Source organism: Rhinolophus sinicus, chromosome 13 (assembly GCF_057876585.1).
Source record: "Rhinolophus sinicus isolate RSI-liver-muscle chromosome 13, RSI-T2T, whole genome shotgun sequence".
Taxonomy (NCBI): Eukaryota; Metazoa; Chordata; class Mammalia; order Chiroptera; family Rhinolophidae; genus Rhinolophus; species Rhinolophus sinicus.
Window position 1 is genome coordinate 4483073 of NC_142513.1, and position 18368 is coordinate 4501440.

General features: G+C 52.4%; 1 protein-coding gene across 1 annotated transcript in view; it reads left to right on the top strand.

Annotated features, from left to right (window-relative positions):
* The window catches only part of BMP7 (bone morphogenetic protein 7), a 79354-nt gene that overhangs the window by 36872 nt on the left and 24114 nt on the right, over positions 1 to 18368 (top strand). The window contains exon 3 of the mRNA XM_019748584.3: positions 15178 to 15326. Coding sequence (XP_019604143.1) covers positions 15178 to 15326 — 149 coding nt within the window. The remainder of the gene's footprint in view (positions 1 to 15177; positions 15327 to 18368) is intronic.

Genomic DNA, 18368 nt, shown 5'->3' on the forward strand with positions numbered 1-18368 from the left:
GGTGGGGGCTCTGTCACCTGCAGCCCCCGGCGGCCCTCCCCAGGGCTCCCCAGGTTTTCACCTCCCCAAAAGGAGGAGGCATCGCTGGTCTCCTCCGCAGTGCCCCAAACCCTCCAGGAACACATGCACCTGTGCAGGTCTTACCTTTCCTCTGAGAAGGATGCTTCCTGCAGAGCTCCCCTGATTGATCGACCCAGAGGCATCCTTGTCCTGACACAGCTCAGCACAGTCACTCAGCGCCTGGGGACCAGGTGAAATGCACTTCGGAGTCAGCTGGCTAGGGTGGCGCCCGAGCTTCTGCATTTCTGACACGCCCCAGCGGTTGTCCTCAGATTTAGGACCACGCAAATGGGTGAGAAGGTGCTTGGGTGCTGTGTGTAGAGCACGTCTTACTGGGAGAGCAGTGCAGTCCCACACCCCAGCCAGCGCCGGGGCGCGTCCCGTCTTCATCACGCTAAGTAAGGTGAAGGGCTCGATAGTGAGACTCTGACTTTTTCTGACTTCGTGTCTGGGCAAAGGGACATGGTCACCATCCAGAGCACCTCCCACCACCCGCTCCAGGCTTGTCATCATTTGGCGAGCTGAGCACTTCATCTTTGGGGTGTACCTTGGATGTTACCGTACAAAGACTTGTCATCCCGTTTACAGGTGTAGAGACTGCGCAGAGGGTGGGAAGTAACAGAGAGATCATGCAGCTAGAAAGTGGCCGAGTTTGGGCTTGAACTCAGGTCTTAGATTCTGGCGCTCACGTGCTTGACCACGAGGGTGCGTGGTGCTTCTTGTTTGTACTGACTCCCTCACTTGGGGCTCGGACAAGGCGATGGGGAGGCCCCAGCTGAGGTTCTCAGCCGTGGCCGTGCACGAGAATCACTAAGAGTTTTACAACCTGGACACAGGAAAGGCTGCAGGTGGGGCTGGGCATCGTTAGCCAGGGCTGTGAACAGGTGGCTAAGATTCCTTTTCTTTCTCCTGTGTGAGCTGTCTCATGTCCACGAGATGGAAGGGGAGAGACCCCTCCTAGTATAGGTCACCATGTGCCCTTTTTCCTGGCCTCTCAAAGACAACTATTTTTCTCCCATAGAACTGAGCCCAAAGTGTGGTCTGGGCCCTGACTGACAGGCTCAATGGCACTGGCTGAGGGTGGAGATCCCTTTGGGTTTGGCTCTAGAATCTTCCAGAAGCTTCCAGAGCCTTCTTGCTGCTCCTGAAGGCCTACGTGCCTGGTTCCAGGTCTCCTGGCTTCTGTCGCTCACCATTACACCTCAGCCCCAGGGCGTGAGCTCTGGTTTGGAGCTGCTTTCTCAGGAGTTTCTGGTTCAGCTCCCCAGTGCCTTTTCAAAAGCAAAAAGGGAGCAGCTGGCTGCCAGGGCACCACTGGACCATCGTGGAAGGTCAGAGAGAGCAGCCAGAGAGCAGCCTGGTCAAGGATGCCTTGGCACTTTCCCTGCTGCCTTTCTCTAGGCCCCACTCCAGATCCCAGCTCGGAGCTGCTTGAGCAGGAAGGAAGGGCCATTAAGATCTCTAGTTTCCCCTTGGGTTCCTCTCACGTGTGAGCCCCCAAGGGGATCACTCTGGGAAAGGCCTGCATTCTGCTACGCCTCGCTGGACAGAGACGGGGCATGCTGTGTCCAGCCGAGTCAGTGCTGGTCTCCGTGCAGTTGGCCTGCCCTGCTCAGCATCCCAGAGCCAAATGGCCCCTTGGCTTCCTGTCCTGCGGGCTGAGGCCATCTGGTGGGCCTTGGTGGTTTTTTTGATCTTCGTGCCTTTTATTTCCTTGCATAATCCATCGCAAGCCTGGCTTTGCGGGAATACGGGTGATGGTGACAGATCCCATTTATTTGGTGCTTGCAAGGGATTAGGCTGGTGCTTACAAGTTGCACGCGTTGTGTCTTCTGCCTCACAGTAAACTTGGGACGTCTACATCCTCTCGTTTTGTGGATGAGGCCCCCGGGGCACAGAGTGGTCAAGTGACCCTCCCGAGGCCACACACTAGAGGGCGAATTCCAAACCAGGTAATAAGTCTAATTTTGGGTGCCGGGGTCCCACCCTCAGAGTTCTGATGTAATGGTCCCAGTATCACCTTGACCCTGAGAATTTGTAAAGCTCCCCAGAGCGGACTTGTTCTCTGCTCTTGTCCTGTTCCTTTGAGGATCTGAGGGACCTTGGATGAGTCACTTTGCCCGTGTAATGGGGATGGAGACACCTGTGTAAAGGCTGAGGCCCGTGCTCGTGAGTGGCAGCCAGGACTCCCCAAGGTGAGTGGGAGGTGAGCGTCTAGATGTCTTTCTGGGAGAAGAGAATACAAATGGCGACATCAGGGAGCATTCATGAGGCGCTTCCTTCATATCTGCTCTGTTCTCATCACTCCACATGGATTTAATGCTTGACTGTGAAGGTCAAGGTGAGCATATGTCCCGTGAAGTGGACCCCTTGCACACCTGCCTTGTGGGAAAGGGCTGCTCCTTTTACATCACGACTGATTTGGCTGTTGCCTCCCCAATTCACCATGTAATCTTCACCCCCTTTTCTTTGACAATACTTCTCTCAATTGAGAGGAGAGATGGCTGCCTTCGCGAATGGTGGTGATGACAAAGGTCATTGTCATGAGCGCTGACTATGCAACATTCTTTAGTCCTTCCTGTCACAACCCCCAAGGGAGGTACCATCACCTACCCCGTTTTACAGACAAGAAAACTAAGGCAAAATACCACATTAGGGGTTAAGGAAAGAAAGCTTGCATCTTCCCTAGTCCCATTTGTTTGTCTTTCTTGGCTGTGGATACACATTTTCTTTTCATGGCAATCCTAGAAATTGGGTAACAGTGGAGAAGTGTATGCTCTGCACAAGGAAACTGAGGCAGAGAAGACAAAAGATGTGCCCAGCTTGTCCCAGCGCTGCGGACGTGTCCTTTGTACCTGGACACTGGTACATAGGAGTCATTCAGTCAAACGCATTCGCATGAATGGATCAAAGAAGGAGCTGGTCTTCCAGGGTGTGGGCTTTGTCATTGGACAGACCATCTTGCATTGAGGTGTTTCCAGTGCCCAGCGCGGTGCCTGGAACCAGTGAGTGTCACTGAAGGGGCACTGACCCTGCTCTCAGTCTCCCAGCATCTCCAGACCTGGGCCGGTCCATCCCAGCAAGGCTTCCCACGTGTTCTCTCTTCCAGAACTGAAACCCGAGAATGCCTTGTTTTCAATCTTTCTCCAGCATCTGAGCCCAATTTCCAAAAAGTGAAAATTGCCCATAATTATAATACTTTTCGATCTTAGGGAAGTTCCCCTGTGATGATTATAATTATATTATTTAGAGCTTGTGTGCCAGTGGGTACCCAAGGGTAGATTGATTCTCATCTGAAAATAGGGGGCATGTTGTGTGTGTTGTGGCCCTGGGCCCCCTACACTGGAATGGATTTGGGGGAGAATGGGCGTTAGTATTGGGGGCTGGCTGGATAACTTGATCTGGCGCTTAATTCCAAAAGCACTTCATACTTGGACCTCTGCTCGCCTATAGGAGCTTATTTTTCCAAATGTATTAACATCTGTGTTTCATATCAGGGCCTGTAATTGCTTTAGCCTTTTTGGCAGGAGACAAAGAGAATTAATATTTTTCAATTTGGTCATGAGCGGTCATCTGTAGCTGGGAAGAAAAGTGCCTGCTCAAATGTGAACTCAGTAAGGGTGCGGAATGCAGGCTCACCAGAAGATAATGTTTTACAGGAGTCAACCGTGGTTAACGAAGTCCTCGGTGATTCCAAATTCAGGCGGAAGTAGGCCTCTGGGTAAATGCTCAAAGTTCTTCCAAACACTGGTTCTTCCTTTGTCTTCCTCCTGCCAGCCCCCATCAGCGCCATTTTCTTTTCTTTCTGCCTCTGCAATGCCCATGGCTTTCCATTTGGCCAATGCAAGAATGGAGGGAGGAAAGCTGACACCTGGTCTGCATTCCAGCATGCATGCTACCACTGCCCATCTGGGACCCAACGCAGGCATTACTAATGGATAGCAGCACTCCTTCCTGCCAAACCTGGACTTGGCCTGAGTCCGCAGTACAGCTCCATCGCATGAGGCAGCCACTGCTAGTGGAGCAAAGCTGCCATTGACTGAAGCCTGCTGGCCATGAGTCTCAGGTCAGGTTTCCCTGAAGATGACCCTGAGATGAGGATGGTGTGTGAAAGTGAGTGGTTAGCAAGTGATCCCAGAAGATGTAGGAGTGTGTGAACGTGTCTGGAAAGGCAGGCAGCTGTGCCATGCAGAGTCCCACAAGGGTGACTTAGGCTCCCTCCTGCTGCAGGGGCTTTTGAAGACAGAATTGCACCCGTCACCCTAGTCGGGTCAAGGAGCTGAAGTGTTTATACCTTCACATCCATCTGTATTTAAGACAGGAGTTCTCAGCTTTGGCACTGCTGACATTTGGGGCGGGCCATCTGTGTTGGGGTGTTCACTGTAGGGTGTTACTACTGGCCCCCACCCATGAGATGATACTGCCGAGCTTTGACAACTCAGAGTGTCTCCTGACGTGGTCACATGTCCCCTGGGGGGCAGAATTGCCCCTGGTTGAAAGTACTGGGGGGGAGGGAGGGGTGTCACTCCCCAGGCACTTCTAACCTGGATGGTCACAGGTGAAGTGGGTGCCGGCACCTGGCAGGGGAAGCGCCCGGGAGCTGTGGAGCCGGGTAGAGGATCTGAGACCCTGCACTCCTGGACAAGCCCCGGGAGGCTGCTCACCCTGACCACGCTTCACCCCTGCCTTCTTCCCACCTTCCTGTTCATCGTGCTCACCACTTTCCACCCCCTAAAACACTGCTCCGCTCCAGCCCTGCACCTGCTCACAGGCTTCTGTGGGTCCCACGGTTGTGGACGGTAGGGCTTCTTGAGTGAAAAATGGATTATAAGGGCCTTTTAAGGGAGAGGATCTTTTTTTCTGGCTCTTCCTCAGGGTCTAGTTGGGGACTCTTTAAAGGAGATACTTGGATCCGCAAGCAGGATCTTTTTCCCCTCGGTGTTGTGGGTTAGAGATGTGGGCTCAACCTTTGTTTCCGTGGCTGGGCCCATAGGTGGGGTGTGCAGGGGTGGAGGAGGGGGTTTACGAGTCAGGTTTGCAGTGATGCTGAATTAGAACGAGGAGCCCCTGGAAAAACCTGTCCTTGTCACGGGAGGGAAAATGGGGCTCCTCTTAGAAAGCTTTTTTCCATTGGAACCCTACTCGGATCCCTGTACATGTGTGAATACCTCGGGGAAAAAACTGTGAGTATCCACCTGACAGGACGGTCAGGCGTCGGTGGCGTAAAGCACAGGTGGCACTGGCTCAGCAGGTGGCCTCAGCCTCCCCGCTTCTTGCCACCACACTTTGGTTTATCAGAATGAAGTCTCAGACACCCCCCCCTCCCACGCTGCATCGAGTTTTTCTGATCTGCCCTTTGTTTTTGGAACCCTTGAATCTGGTCATCGCGACACATGCTTCTGTCTGCAAACTCCCCTGTTAAGTTCATTTCCTTTCTCCCTCGTCTGCCTGCTACGCTTCACTTTTCTGCCTCTGGTTTGGGATTTTAAAACAGCCTGGCGTTCTTAAAAAAGAAAAAGTTAGGAAAGATGACGCAGCACGATAACTGTGTTTGTGTTGGTTTGTTTATTCCTTGAATGTGCGTGAAGAGGCTGAATTTACCTCCTTCTATTTTGGTCTGGAGCTGGAGGCTGGAGGAAATGGGGCAACCAGGGAAAGTCTCGGAAGATGAGTCTCCTGTCCTTGGCGTCTCGCCCGCCCACCTCCACGATGCCAGCCGCACGCAGCTGCCCAGCAGCGTGGGATTTCCAGGGCCACCTCAGAAGCTCTGCAGTGCTCTCCACAAGGCCCAGTTTTTCGGGGGGCACCCCAGAGGTCATTTTGTTTCACCGCAGACCTGTCTCTCTCTGAGCACTGCCGTCACCAGTGTACCTCACTTCTCATCACTTGGGAGGTTGAATGGAATGACAGGGCCTCTGGTTTCCGGAAATTCTGGGGCCCAAGCCCTGGAATCTTAAGCAAGGGGGAACAAGAGTTGGGTCCAAAAGTAAATCTGAGATTGGCTTCCTTCCCAGCTGCGGCTCCCTGCCTGTCTTTGTCCTCTTGGTTCCTCCTGACACGTACGGGTGAAGGAGCTGGCCCTGATGAAGTGATGGCACAAAAACGGACGAGGTGAACCCCAAATAACCGGGAACTTCCAACGGGGGGTCGGCTGGGGGTAACTTGGCATCCCCTCCCCGATTCCACAGGCAGGCCCGTGGAAGGTTGGGCCTGGAGGTGTCTGGGGGCTGACTAGTGTGCGTGACCAGTGGTGTCGGGCTGGGGTGGTGGGCTGAGGCCCGGGAACTTGAGGCACGTCCATTTCTGGAGGCTCCTGAGTAATTTGAGGAAACATTCACTCTTCCTCTTTTACAAACACAAACTATAGAAAGTGGCACCGGAAAAGCTCGTTGGCTGGCGAGAATACTCCAAAGGTACCAGCACAGCCATGCCATGTGTGTTTGATACTCACTTTGAGCCGTGCTGCTTTCTAGGTGCTGGGCGACAGCAGTGGCCAGCAAAGTAGGTTCTTGCCCACAAGAAGCTTAACATCTGGTGGGGAAAGAGGAAAACCTGCAGAACTGGGCAGACAGGTTGAAACACCAGCCTGAGTACTGGAAAGGAGGGCCTTGAAGGTGTCTAACGAGGAGGCGTCCATTAGTGGATGCTTCCCTGGGGAGCTGGGGGATGAACAGGTGGGATGGAGGTCAAAGGACAAGTGTTCCTGACAGCTGGAACAGCATGTGCAAAGGCTGGAGCACTTGAGGCTGGATGTGGGAGAGGAGTGAGAAGGGGTGTGGGGGACGCGGGGGCACAGACCACCCAGGCCCTTATAGGTAGGGTGATTAAACGCCCCCCATGCCTCCTTCCTCTTCCCAAAGTTTCCCAGTTCGGACCATCCATTTCATAATCTCCCTTATTATGGAACACATTTGGGAATTTGGGCCTTTTATCCTAAGAGCTAATGAACGTTTCGTGGAGCCAGTCCTGTTCTAAGATGTTGTGTCTTGAGTGAGGGTCAGAGTGATGTGGTAGTGAGCTCCCCGCTTTAGGGCCGGGGCAGCTTAGATCCCGCAGGAGAAGGCTGACATTGGCATTGAGGTCTGTTCCAACCCAGAGTCTTGAGACTCCGGCTCTGTGCTGGCGTTTGACATAGCATCACATTTAATTCATTCTTGGAACACACCTCACTGTTATCCCCTGAAGGACAGACGTTGGCTTGCCCAGGGTCCCTCCCATGGGGTTTTACTATAACTCACCAAGGACCCAAAGCCTTTGTTGTGATGCCTACACTCCTGACCACCCAACGTGTGACCCAAGGACCACCCCGGGGACTTCATCACAAAGAGGGTCCTGGGCCCCACTCAGACCCCTGATTGTTTTCTCTTGCTGGTAGGTGCATCCCTGATGGGAGAGAACCTTCCATTTCTCCCTGTGCTCCTCTTCCCAGCTTGGCACCTCCTGCCCGTGGCCCACGTGTACCCACAAATTCGAGTGGCTCTTTATTGCAGGCCGTTGCTGGGGTAGACATTTCTTTGCAGCAGGACTTCTCAGAGCGTTTAAAGCGCTCGTGCGCATTATGAAATCTCTACGGAGCAAGGACCGTGTGTGGTGCTTCCAACCTTATTTAAATGCAGAAGCTCTTTTACTTTGGCCCCCCTCGTTTTCCTCTCTTGGATATCCTATTAACAGGAGGCAGTTTTCAAGACCTTGATAAACTCCAGACTCTTCATTTTGCAGATGGGGAAACTGAGGCCCAGACTTCAAGGGCCTGACTTGCTTCCTGACTTTGACAACACGAGCCTCCTGGACTCTGGACAGGAGTGGACTTGGCCCTCCGGTGAATGCCCAGGTGGTGGGCGGGGGAAGGGAGGAGGGAGAGAGACAGACAGACAGACAGAAGGTCGCAGGGAGGGGAAGCCGTGGGCTGGCGACTTGTGCCCTGGCTGTGGGAGGAAGACCTCATGCTTCTCGGTGTATTTTTCCACCTTTCTCCCAAATGACTTAATTTTAGTCTTCCTGGATAAGCACCGTCTTAAAGTGAGTTTAAAAAAAGCCCCGGACCTCCCCGACTTCATCTTCCCACCCTGGGGACGCCAGGGACTGCTTGGTGACTTGGTAGACAGACAGGGCATTCCCTGAAGCTGGAGGTGGGGTGCTGGGACCTGGGCTGGGTCCTCCCCAGCCTGGGGCTCAGATGGGGCGCTCCCAGCGGCCACACCCGACTTCCTCGTGGCTCCTTTGATCTCCTTCCCGGCTTCCCTGCAGGGCTGGTGTTTGCATGCTGGTCTGACTCCAGGTGCGTGGAGCTGGCTCCCCAGCCTGACTCATGCTGAGCAGTAACATGCCTGCTCTCCTCCATGACATCACGTCAGCCTGGGAAAGCTCTGGCTTCTCCGTCGCGCTCTCTCTCTCTCTCTCTCTCTCTCTCTCTCTCTCTCTCTCTCGCTCTCTGTCTTCTGAGGAACGTTCCTCAGGCCCAGCAGCAATTCACAACATGCAAGGTTTTAAAACGTCCAGCCCTGCAGTTTTCCAGAGCCGCAGGGTGAGGATGACAGCAGGGGTGAGGGAGAAAGTCTGCCGGTAACTGGTAACCGCTAGTGGTGAAGCCCATTATTTCCACCCCCTCATAATACGCTTCCCAGCTTCCCTGTTTTCTTAGGACCAGACCTTCCAGTGGCCAGAGGCGTGCAGGGCTCCAGCCACTGCCCACCTCCACACTCTCCGCGCACCTGCACCTCTCCTTGTCAGCCTCTCTCGTCACACTTTGCACATTCTGTTCCCTCTGCCGGAATGCCCTTCCTGCCCTCCTCACTGCAGAGCCCTGCTCATCACTCTGCCTTCCCTCAGGAGATGCTTCTCACCCCCAAGGCCAGTCCTTCCCTTCGTCTGCTGCCCAGAGGACCCCCTTCTCCTTCCCGCCACCCAACTGGGGTTGCAGGACCCCCGGTGTGGCATTCATAGCCTCTGGACCCAGAGCTCCGTCTCTGGCTGCCATCGTACCTCTGGCTCCTAGCAGAGCGCCGCAGACACAGGAGGTGCTCAGGGAGGGTTTCAAGGAGTGAAACTACTAGTTCCTGTGGCTGCTGGAACCAGTTACCACAACTTAGTGGCTTGAGACAACACAAATGGACTACCTTACAATTCTGGTGGTCAGAAGTCCTAAATGGATACCGGACTAATGTCGCGGTGTCCCCAGGGCTGTTTCCTTTGGAGGCTCTAAGGGTCAATCTGTGTCCTTGTCTTTTCCAGCTTCTAGAAGCGCCCTCATTCCTTGGCTCGTGGCCCCTCACCAGCAATCGTGTTGCTGACCTCTACTTGTCTTCACATGTGACTCTCCCGTCTCCCTCTTTCACTTCCAAGGATGCTTGTGGTTACCTGGGCCCACCTGGGTACTCCAGGACCATCTGCCATGTCAAAAATCTTTAATTACATCTGCCAAGTCCCTTTTGACATGGAAGACAACAAATCCATAACATCTGGGAATCAGGACTGGGGCGTCTTGGGTAGGGGTGATTATTCTGCCTACTACACAATCTGAAGTTCATGTCCCTCTCTTTGATGGGGGACCACTTGCCACTGGGCCAGACTCATTCTCCCTTTGACTTCCCTTCTTCTAACCCTGGGGAGGGATTTCTGGCTGGGGTGACAGATGGCTCCATGTACCTCATGTCACTTCCTGTCTGGGGCCTGCCACTCGCCACCTGAGGACACGTTCTTAACTCCTCCGTACCTCAGTTGTCTCATCTGTAAAGTGGGGATCGCGATTGGATGTACGTCTTTGGAAGAGGAAGGATTAGGTGAGAGAATGCCATTCAAAAGCTAGTGCACAGTAGATGCCCAGGATAAATTGTTGGGGTGCTGAGGCCTCCAGCACCAGCCACACCTCCTGGAGTGAGCTGGGATGACTCTGAACGTGGCCCTTCCAAACCCCAGCAGACGTCTCCTCCTGAAGGTGATGGGCTGTGTCTGAGGGACCCCAGAGGGTCGGGGGCGTCAACCCTGGGTCTGGGGCTGTGACGGCAAGAGTGTTTCCATTATATCATCCTACACTGAGGCCCAGAACTGGGTCCTAATTCTCACGCAGCCACCAGCGGCATGTGCACAAGATACAAACTCTGGTCTTCCGAGCTGAAAAGCACCTGGAGTAGATTTCCCAGGTCTTGTCCAGCTGTTAAGACCTGACTGCTGAGACCCTCTGGAAGGTCAAAGGAGGCGTCATCCCCACAGTCCTGCAACGTAGGAGGGAGAAACAGTGAAACAGGGTCCTAAGACTGGACTGGGACTGTCCCAGGTGCTGCGGCAGTGGGTGTGGGGTGACCCGCTGGGAGTCCGTGCTTCCTATGGCTTTCGCTCCTGCCAGAAGTCCCCAAGACCACAGGAATCCTCCGACTTCCCACCTCGGCCTCGTTTTGCCCGTTTCAGGGCTGGATTCCCTAGAGCTGTGTGTGTGCCACGTGCCAGGGGGTTGCACCCTGCATCCCACATGGGGCTCTTGCTGGATTGTGGGTGAAAGCCCTTGATAGCACAGTCTAAATAGTCTCTAAGGAGCCAGAGGGGAAAAAAAAAACACAACAAAAAAAACGACTTTCCATCTTCCCACGTTGGAGATTTAAAAATACGCACTTTTCCATCGTGGTGGAACTTTCCAGGGGAAGGTGGGCTGAGAGGCGCTGGATGGAAACCAGTCCTGGTGGTGTGTGTGGCTTCTCTGGCTTTTCCCTGTGGGTTAGATTTCACCAGGCCTCATGGGTGTCCCTGGGTGGGTGGGGGAGCCCGCAAGCCCCAGCAACACTCTATCCCCAGGCTGCTGGTTAAATATTAACACCCCTCACCACCAAGGAGTTGGGGTCACCGATGGTTCACGCCTCCCAGAGAGCAGGGCTTTGGGGAAACCTGTGTTTCAGGAGGGGAGAGGGTGACCCCCTGAGTCTGGCTACTATTTCCTTAATCGGAAGCAACATGAGAAGGGGGAAGAAATGCCAAGTTCATACCCCAGGTCTGCTTCCTCTCTGTGAGCTTGGAGGACGAGGCAAAAGTGTCCACACCCCTGCGAGAGGGTGAGAGCCAGGCCACCCAGCTCGCCCAGGTTTGTTCCACAGTAGAACATGGAAATATATTGCCCCCAAATGGAATCTCGCTTCTTGTAGAAATAGCACGGTGCTTGCTAAATTGAGACAGTATTGATGTATGTGTGTAGACGGCAGCTACACACTTGAGTGAATTCTTGCTGAAACCCGAGTATGGCCCTATTGGCTTTTCATGAATAGGTGTGTAAACCTTAAAAATATTGTTTGCGTAATGATGTCATGCTCTATATTTGGGGCTTATGTTGGCCTTATCTAAATTTTAAAAAATACAGATTTATTGAGATGTAATTCACATAGCATATAATTCACCATTGTAAAGTGTATAATTCAGTAGGTTTTTTTTTTTTTTTAAATGTATTTAGAGTTGTGCAACAAATAGCACTTTTCAATGTTAGGCTATTTTTATCACCCGAAAAGGAATCTCCATGGCCACCCCCTGGTCTTCACTTGTTTCTCCCCAGTCGCCGAGCAAAGTGGTATTATCCCCACTTTATAGAGGAGGAAACGGAGGCGGAGGAGTTAGTTGGCTTAACACTTGCCTTCTCTACGCTCCCCCACCTAGATCTCATCCCCTTCTAGAATTTTCTCTGCCTCACGCAATGTTGTGACAATAACATGCACCACTCAGGATTCAACAACTTCCTGAGGTGAGATAAGGAGGTGACGGGGCTTAAGTACTGGGGCTTAAGTACTCAAGTTCCCAGGTGAGACTGCTACACCGTATGCGGGTTCTGTCACTTCAAAGGTCTATCAACGCGGACAAAGGCTTTACCTCTGCACCTCACTTTGCTCATCTGTAAGTTGGTAATGATAACCTCCCTGTTGGGGAGATTCAGAGAACTGGCGCCAGGAAAGCCCCTAGATTTTCAGTAGTGGGGAAGGTGAAAGAATGCATTTAGTTACCTTGGGGCCCTTCACCCTGAGCCTTTCCCACCTCTGCTCTCACCTGGGCTGGGTCAGGGAGGCCAGTATGTTCAACGTACATAAAAATGTCACAAAGGGCTTGTTCAGTTCCTCCTGGTTATAAGAACCATTGTGTTTTAATAAGATGCTCCCAGTGGCAGCTAGAAATTCCCCCTTTCCCACCTGTCAGTCTGGCCTTGGCTGCTGAGCCATGTCTCCTTTGTCCTTTTAGAATCTCATGCCTGGGTCTTCCATCTAAAAGCAAGGCCTGTTAGTGTCTCATTCTTCCCACCTCAACCAGGCTCTCCGGTCCTGATGCCTTCAAACGAAGAAGGTTTGGCCCTTCCAAGCAAGCCTGGAACAAAATGCAGACTGTGACTTGGAGGACGGGAGCTGGTGCATTTACGTTGATTCACGGATGAGTCAACACTAGCCTGTAGCATCTGCCCCTCGGCGTCACGACCTGTAACAAGAGAATGCTCAGTATCGTTTGGCAAGGGCTTCACTCATCAAAGGCCTGGTTCTGTTCCCTAAGTTACGACTCATTGTTCTGCTGCCCAGAAGGGCCTATCCAGCTATCTGGTCACATTTTCCTACATATAACAATTTTCCAGCAAAGACACCACCCAGGTTTGTGACTTCTGTGCTGTAATGTGGTTGTTCCTACAGAGGCGCTGGGAGCCTGACTCAGTAGGGGAATTGTTTGGGTCCCGAGTGCTGTTTCTTCTCTCACTGAGTTGTCGAGAACATTTGACTGCTTCATTGACAATCTTGGTAGCTCTCCATAGCCAGGAAGGTCATTGAGGCAAACTGGAGATGAAAACAGCAGGAAATTCTTGTTCGTGAGTTTAAAATCGGTGTGAACATCCCCCAAGCCAGTTCTGAAACGACCTCTGGAAGGGCCCTGAGGAGTGAACAGATCGTGGAGGATTGTCTCATGGTGTTTATTCCGTTTGGACGCGAGAGTCAGACTCACGGCCTCCCAAATCCTTTGTGGCTCTAAAAAGACCTCTTCGCTTCCGTAAGTGTTAGAGAGGGGAGCGTCTTACATATCCGAAGGGACTTCAGTCTGGCTGGCTAGGGGACAACGTACTGTCTTGTGGCTACGTTTTGTTGGTCACAAGATCACAAGTCACATTCCATTCACACACATTGTGTAATATGATTAAGCACGTTCTGAATTTAGTTCTGGCAGTTGTTGAGTAGAGGGGGTTTGGGGGGGGCCTGGGGCAGATAATCCCTGTTCCCACCTTGTGGTCTTGGTGCTACTGTCCATCACCGTGAAGCGTCCTGCCCTCCCACGGCCAAGGGCTGGACATGGACTTGACTAGGCCTATTAGATTCTCTGCCCTCAGACTTTCGCATGAAGCGATGCCAAGAGGAAACTACAGCTCAAGTGTATTCCCTTGACAACCGTGATGAGACAGCCTACACCCTCACACTTCCCTTGGCTCCCCTGTATTTCTGAGCCTGGTTTGCCATCCCTACTTAGGCTTCTCTGAGTGAACGGTTAATCTCTCGCTACACTTCCAGTGCGTTCTGAGTTAAAGTCAATTTAAGACACTGGCTAACACTACCGATTTAGTCCCTGAGTGCCTTCTCGTGAGTCTTGTACATATTAATGTGCCTGATAAATGTCCAATGTGTTACGGCATGCAACAGAATTATAATTAGGCCAAACTCACAAACGTGGAGATCTCCGGGCCACACAGGAAAGACTAATGGGCATGACTGGCCGTAGTTTTAGGAGGGAGACTTGGGGACAGGGCCCGTAGGAGACGTGTGCCTCATCCAAAGGGGGCGTCTGCTCCTCAGCTCCAGCCTGGCTTAGTCGGTTATATTACAGTGAGTTTACTGTTTGATTTGCCAAAGGCTCTGAAATGACGGCAACTACACCTGAGCAAAGGTCACGTCCAGAAGAACTGTCGTCACGTGTGGTCCCAAGCTGGGGTTTGCAGGTATCCTGGGCGGGGTCCTAGCAGTGTGAGCCGGGCAAACAGCTCTGCCTCTCTGAGCCTCAGTTTCGAGCTCTGCACAATGGCACAGGTATACTGTCCACCTCAGACTCAGCATAGACGTGATGCTGCTCAGGCATTTCAACCCAGGGCCTGGCACGTGGCAGGCGCTCAATAAATTGCTGCTACATCTGATGTCTTTTTTGTGTGAACAGAGAAAATTCACCTTAATTCTCAGGGAAGTTAGGTCACTCCAGGTATGATACAGATTGTCAGTTCCCTGGGGCAGGAGCTGATTGGGTGTTGTTTATCATGGTACCCCATTGCCTGGCACAACACAAGGGCCCAAATATTTTAATTGACTACTGAAGGACTCAAACTATTGAAACTGAATTTTTATGAGTGTGAAAGAGACATTATGATACTTGATATACTAGAATTCGACTATCTAGGGATGTGAAAATCCATCCACCCGTCCATCATCTATCTTCCATCCACTTCAAGGCCAATTGTGGTTTTACACGATTTGCTACTGTAAAATCTGAGGAAGAGAGAATTAAAGGGCTACCTCTGTTCATAACACCAGTTTCCTAACACCTGATGGGCTTATGAAGAAGTTATGTGGCCTGGAAGCAAAGAGTGTCTGCCCTGGTACCCGATTGCCTGGGCTCAAGCCCCACCTTGGCAGGTTCCTGGCTCAGTGACCTGGGGCAAGTCATGGTTTTACCCCGTATTCAATGGAGATGGTAATATCCCCACTGCTTAGGGTTGTGACAACTGAATGAGATGCTGTGTGTAGACCACTGGGGACAGTGTCTGACAAATGGCGAGTGGTCCAGCAGCTGTGAACTTCTGTTCCCTGAGACTTCCAGCAATGCAGAGGCTGTACAATTCCTGCCTTCCCGGACTCTGTCCCACAGGCATCCCCCTAACAAATCTGCAGGACGAGTTTGCCTCCTCGCAGCGCCCTGTCGCCTGTGTGTAAAGATACGTCTTGTGCACTGCCTTTCCCCAGCACAGCTACTAAGCGTCTCCAGCCTGGGTCTTGGTCTGATGCACCCACGTTTGGGGGACGGGTGGGCCTCCTCCTGCCTCACATGCTCCTCGTCTCCACCAGTGGCTGGACGGCTGGGTGGCTGGGCTGTGACTTGCTGACCTGGAGCCTGCGTCTCTCTCCTCTTCTCTTGCAGGGAGTCAGACCTGTTCCTGCTTGACAGCCGCAGCCTCTGGGCCTCGGAGGAGGGCTGGCTGGTGTTTGACATCACGGCCACCAGCAACCACTGGGTGGTCAACCCACGCAACAACCTGGGCCTGCAGCTCTCGGTGGAGACCTTGGATGGTAAGTGCTGAGCCACTTCTCCAGTGGCTCTGATGCAGCCCGTGCTCCTGCGCTTCTGCAGGATCTCAGCAGTGTACACGCTTGTTTCCATCAAGAAAAGCTTCCCTGGCCCCCTTCCCACTGGTACTCGGTGTTCAGCCCTTTGATCCAAACTGAAAGCAGCTCCTAGCCCTTTTGCACGAGACGATGACACAGTTGGTCACTGCTGGCCTGGGTAAGGCCTTGGTGCTGAAAGTGTGGTCCCACACCAGCGGGGTCAGAAAAGCAGACTCTCTGGCTCATCTCAGGGCGGCTGCATGAGAACCTGAACTCTAAGGAGAGCCCCAGGTGATGCCTGAACACGTAACAGTCTGAGACGTGCTGTTGCGGGCTCCTCCACCTCAGGACACAAGACATTCTGGGGTGTCCTGTGCCTTGTAGGATGTTTAACAGCAACCCTGTGGCCTTTACCCGCCAATTGCCACTAGCACCTCCCACTTATAACACCCAACAAGTGTCTCCATGGCTGAAAATTCAAAAGTTACAGATGTGTGCCGCAGTGAATAGTTTCGCTGTGACTTCCCCCGGCTGCCGAGTTCCATCTCCCACTGGCAACGGCTGTTTTCATGTCAGTGGATATCTTTTCAGAGACGTTCTCTGGGTATTTAAGCAATTACATATAGATTCTGCTTCCTTTTGTATTTTTCTGCCTCAGATAGTGGCCGAGTATTAAGAGTGTCTTCACCTTCAGCCTTTTTTTCACCTGACAACTGTCTTTCGGGCTATTAAAGAGCCTCCCCACTCATTTACAGGCTTGTGTGTGTGGGGGTGGGGGTGGGGGGGGTGCGCGCGCACGTGCACGCCTATGGCATGAGTGTGGTTGTGCCCCTCGCTCACTGTGGTACTCTTTACCTTTCAGAGCTCAGCTTGTCACACAGTTAGTAAGAGGGCCTGCATCATTAGGTTGTTCAGAGATTAAATGAGTTAATACCGAAGGAGTTTAAAATCAGTGCCTTAACCCGCAGGGGAACCACCTGGGCATCTTGTTAAAATGCAGATTCTGATTCAGCAGGTCTGGGGTGGGGCCTCAGAGTCTGCGTTTCCAACCAGCCCTCGGTGGTGCAGAGGCCACTGGTCCCTGGGCTGTGCTTTGGGTAGCAAGGGCTGAGAGCAGGAACTGGCTCATAGTCCCCACTCCCTGAATGAGAGCTGTTATTGTTACTGGTATTGCTGTTGTTATTACCACCAACAGGGACGTACCCAGCCCCCCTGGAAGGACATCCAGGTATTTTCTAGTCTTTTGCTCTTACAAACAGGGCTGCCGTGGAAAACCTCAGTGTACACGTCACTGTCCACTCCAGGGAGTGAGGCTGTAGGCTCAACGCCTGCAAGCACACCGTCTAGTTGTGCTTTTGAGAGGCAGTGTTCATTTGCCCTCCTTAGAGATCATTCCATTCGCACCCCACCAGCAATTCCCGAGGGCACCTGTCTCCCCATCTTTGTCAGCACACGTTTTCAAAAACTCATCCTGCTCTGCTAATCCGATAGACGATGAACGAGGGTTCGTACTTCTGCTTTGCTTTTCTCTCTAATGTGTGAGGCTGGGCCCTTCCGCAGGTGTGCCCTTGGCAGTTTCTTTCCCGTGGACCCGTCTGTTCACACCCTCTACCCACTGTTCTGATCAGGTGTTGGTCTTTTTCGTCTTTATCTTTTAGGGGCACTTGGCCCTTTGTGATTTGAGCTGCAAAGTTTCCCAGTTTTTTTTCGTTTTTCTTTTTACTGTGGCCATGCTGGGTTTTGCCAAGTGGAGTTAGAAAATGTAGCTGAGTTTTATAGCCTTCGCCTTTATGAACTCCTGGGCTTTGCTTCTTTTCCTTCCCATTAAAGGCCTCTACTCTTTGGTCTGCCTGGGCTGCAGAAAACCAGAATTACACACCCAAGACCATGAGCCATAGGGGAGGGAAACAGAGTTTAGGACCACACTTGTCTTGTTTCCCGGCCAGTCTTCTTTCTACTGATGGTCCCCTAATCTCCTCCTCAAGAAGGTACTCAAAAGTGCTAAGTTTTTCTATTTTTTTATATTGTGTTGGCAAACTATGCCCAGTGGACAGAATTTCGGCTTGCAGGCTGTTTTTGAGTGGACTGTGAGCTAAGGATAGTGTTGTGCGGGGCGGCCTGCGGGGTCTCAGCTCCCGCTCCCCACACAAGAACGCAGGATATGGTGAGGCCAAAAAGGAACACCCACGGAGCCACAGGCAGGGGAGTCACATCACTATATTCTCACTGGCGGCTGGGCTGGAGACACAGGAAACAGGAGCCACACAGTTCTCAACCCTCATTGCTCTGTTTGCCGGCTCAGCCACCATCCCCCCGCCAGCCCCCATCTCTCTCTCTTTCTGCTAGTGTAGCCACGGCAGTTATATTAGTGGCCAATGGCTCACTGGTTACAGCTGATGGCCAAGTAGCCACAGCTGATGGCCATCCAATCACAGTTGACAGCCATTTACTACCTGAGCCAGCACCTGTCTATGTGAGGCCGAGAGCCCGTAAACTGCTTTCTGGGGCTCTGTCCCCACAGATAGTTTTCGCATTTTTGAAGGCTTGAGAAAAATAAAAAAATACAGCACAAGGAATTCCAAACTTATTTGGCAGTAGAGTCATTCAACTTTTGTTTTTCCTTGAAAACTCTGTGCCACTCGTTAGGGATATGGTAAAAGTGAGGCGAACACAGACGAGTCCTCTTTTCAGACTGACCGTTCCCCTGGACTGGTAGCGTTGGCTAGACCTCCCAACTTGACCCCAATGGGTCCTGCGCTTCTCTGTCTTGTCTGCCCCGCTGGCTTAGGTGGCCCAGGTTTGGTTTTTCTCTTACGTGATGCTCAACTCAGTTCCCTCCAGTGTCAGGTTCGCCATCATCTTTCTCCCCCAAAATCAGGGTCTTTGTGCCCCTTTGCCTCTGGCTTCTGCTCCCCCCTAGGCTGTGGATAAGGTTCTTACCGAGGTGGCACAGCCTGATGGTTAGAGCGTGGGCTCAGGAGCCGGTCGGAGTCCCCAGGTTCAAAT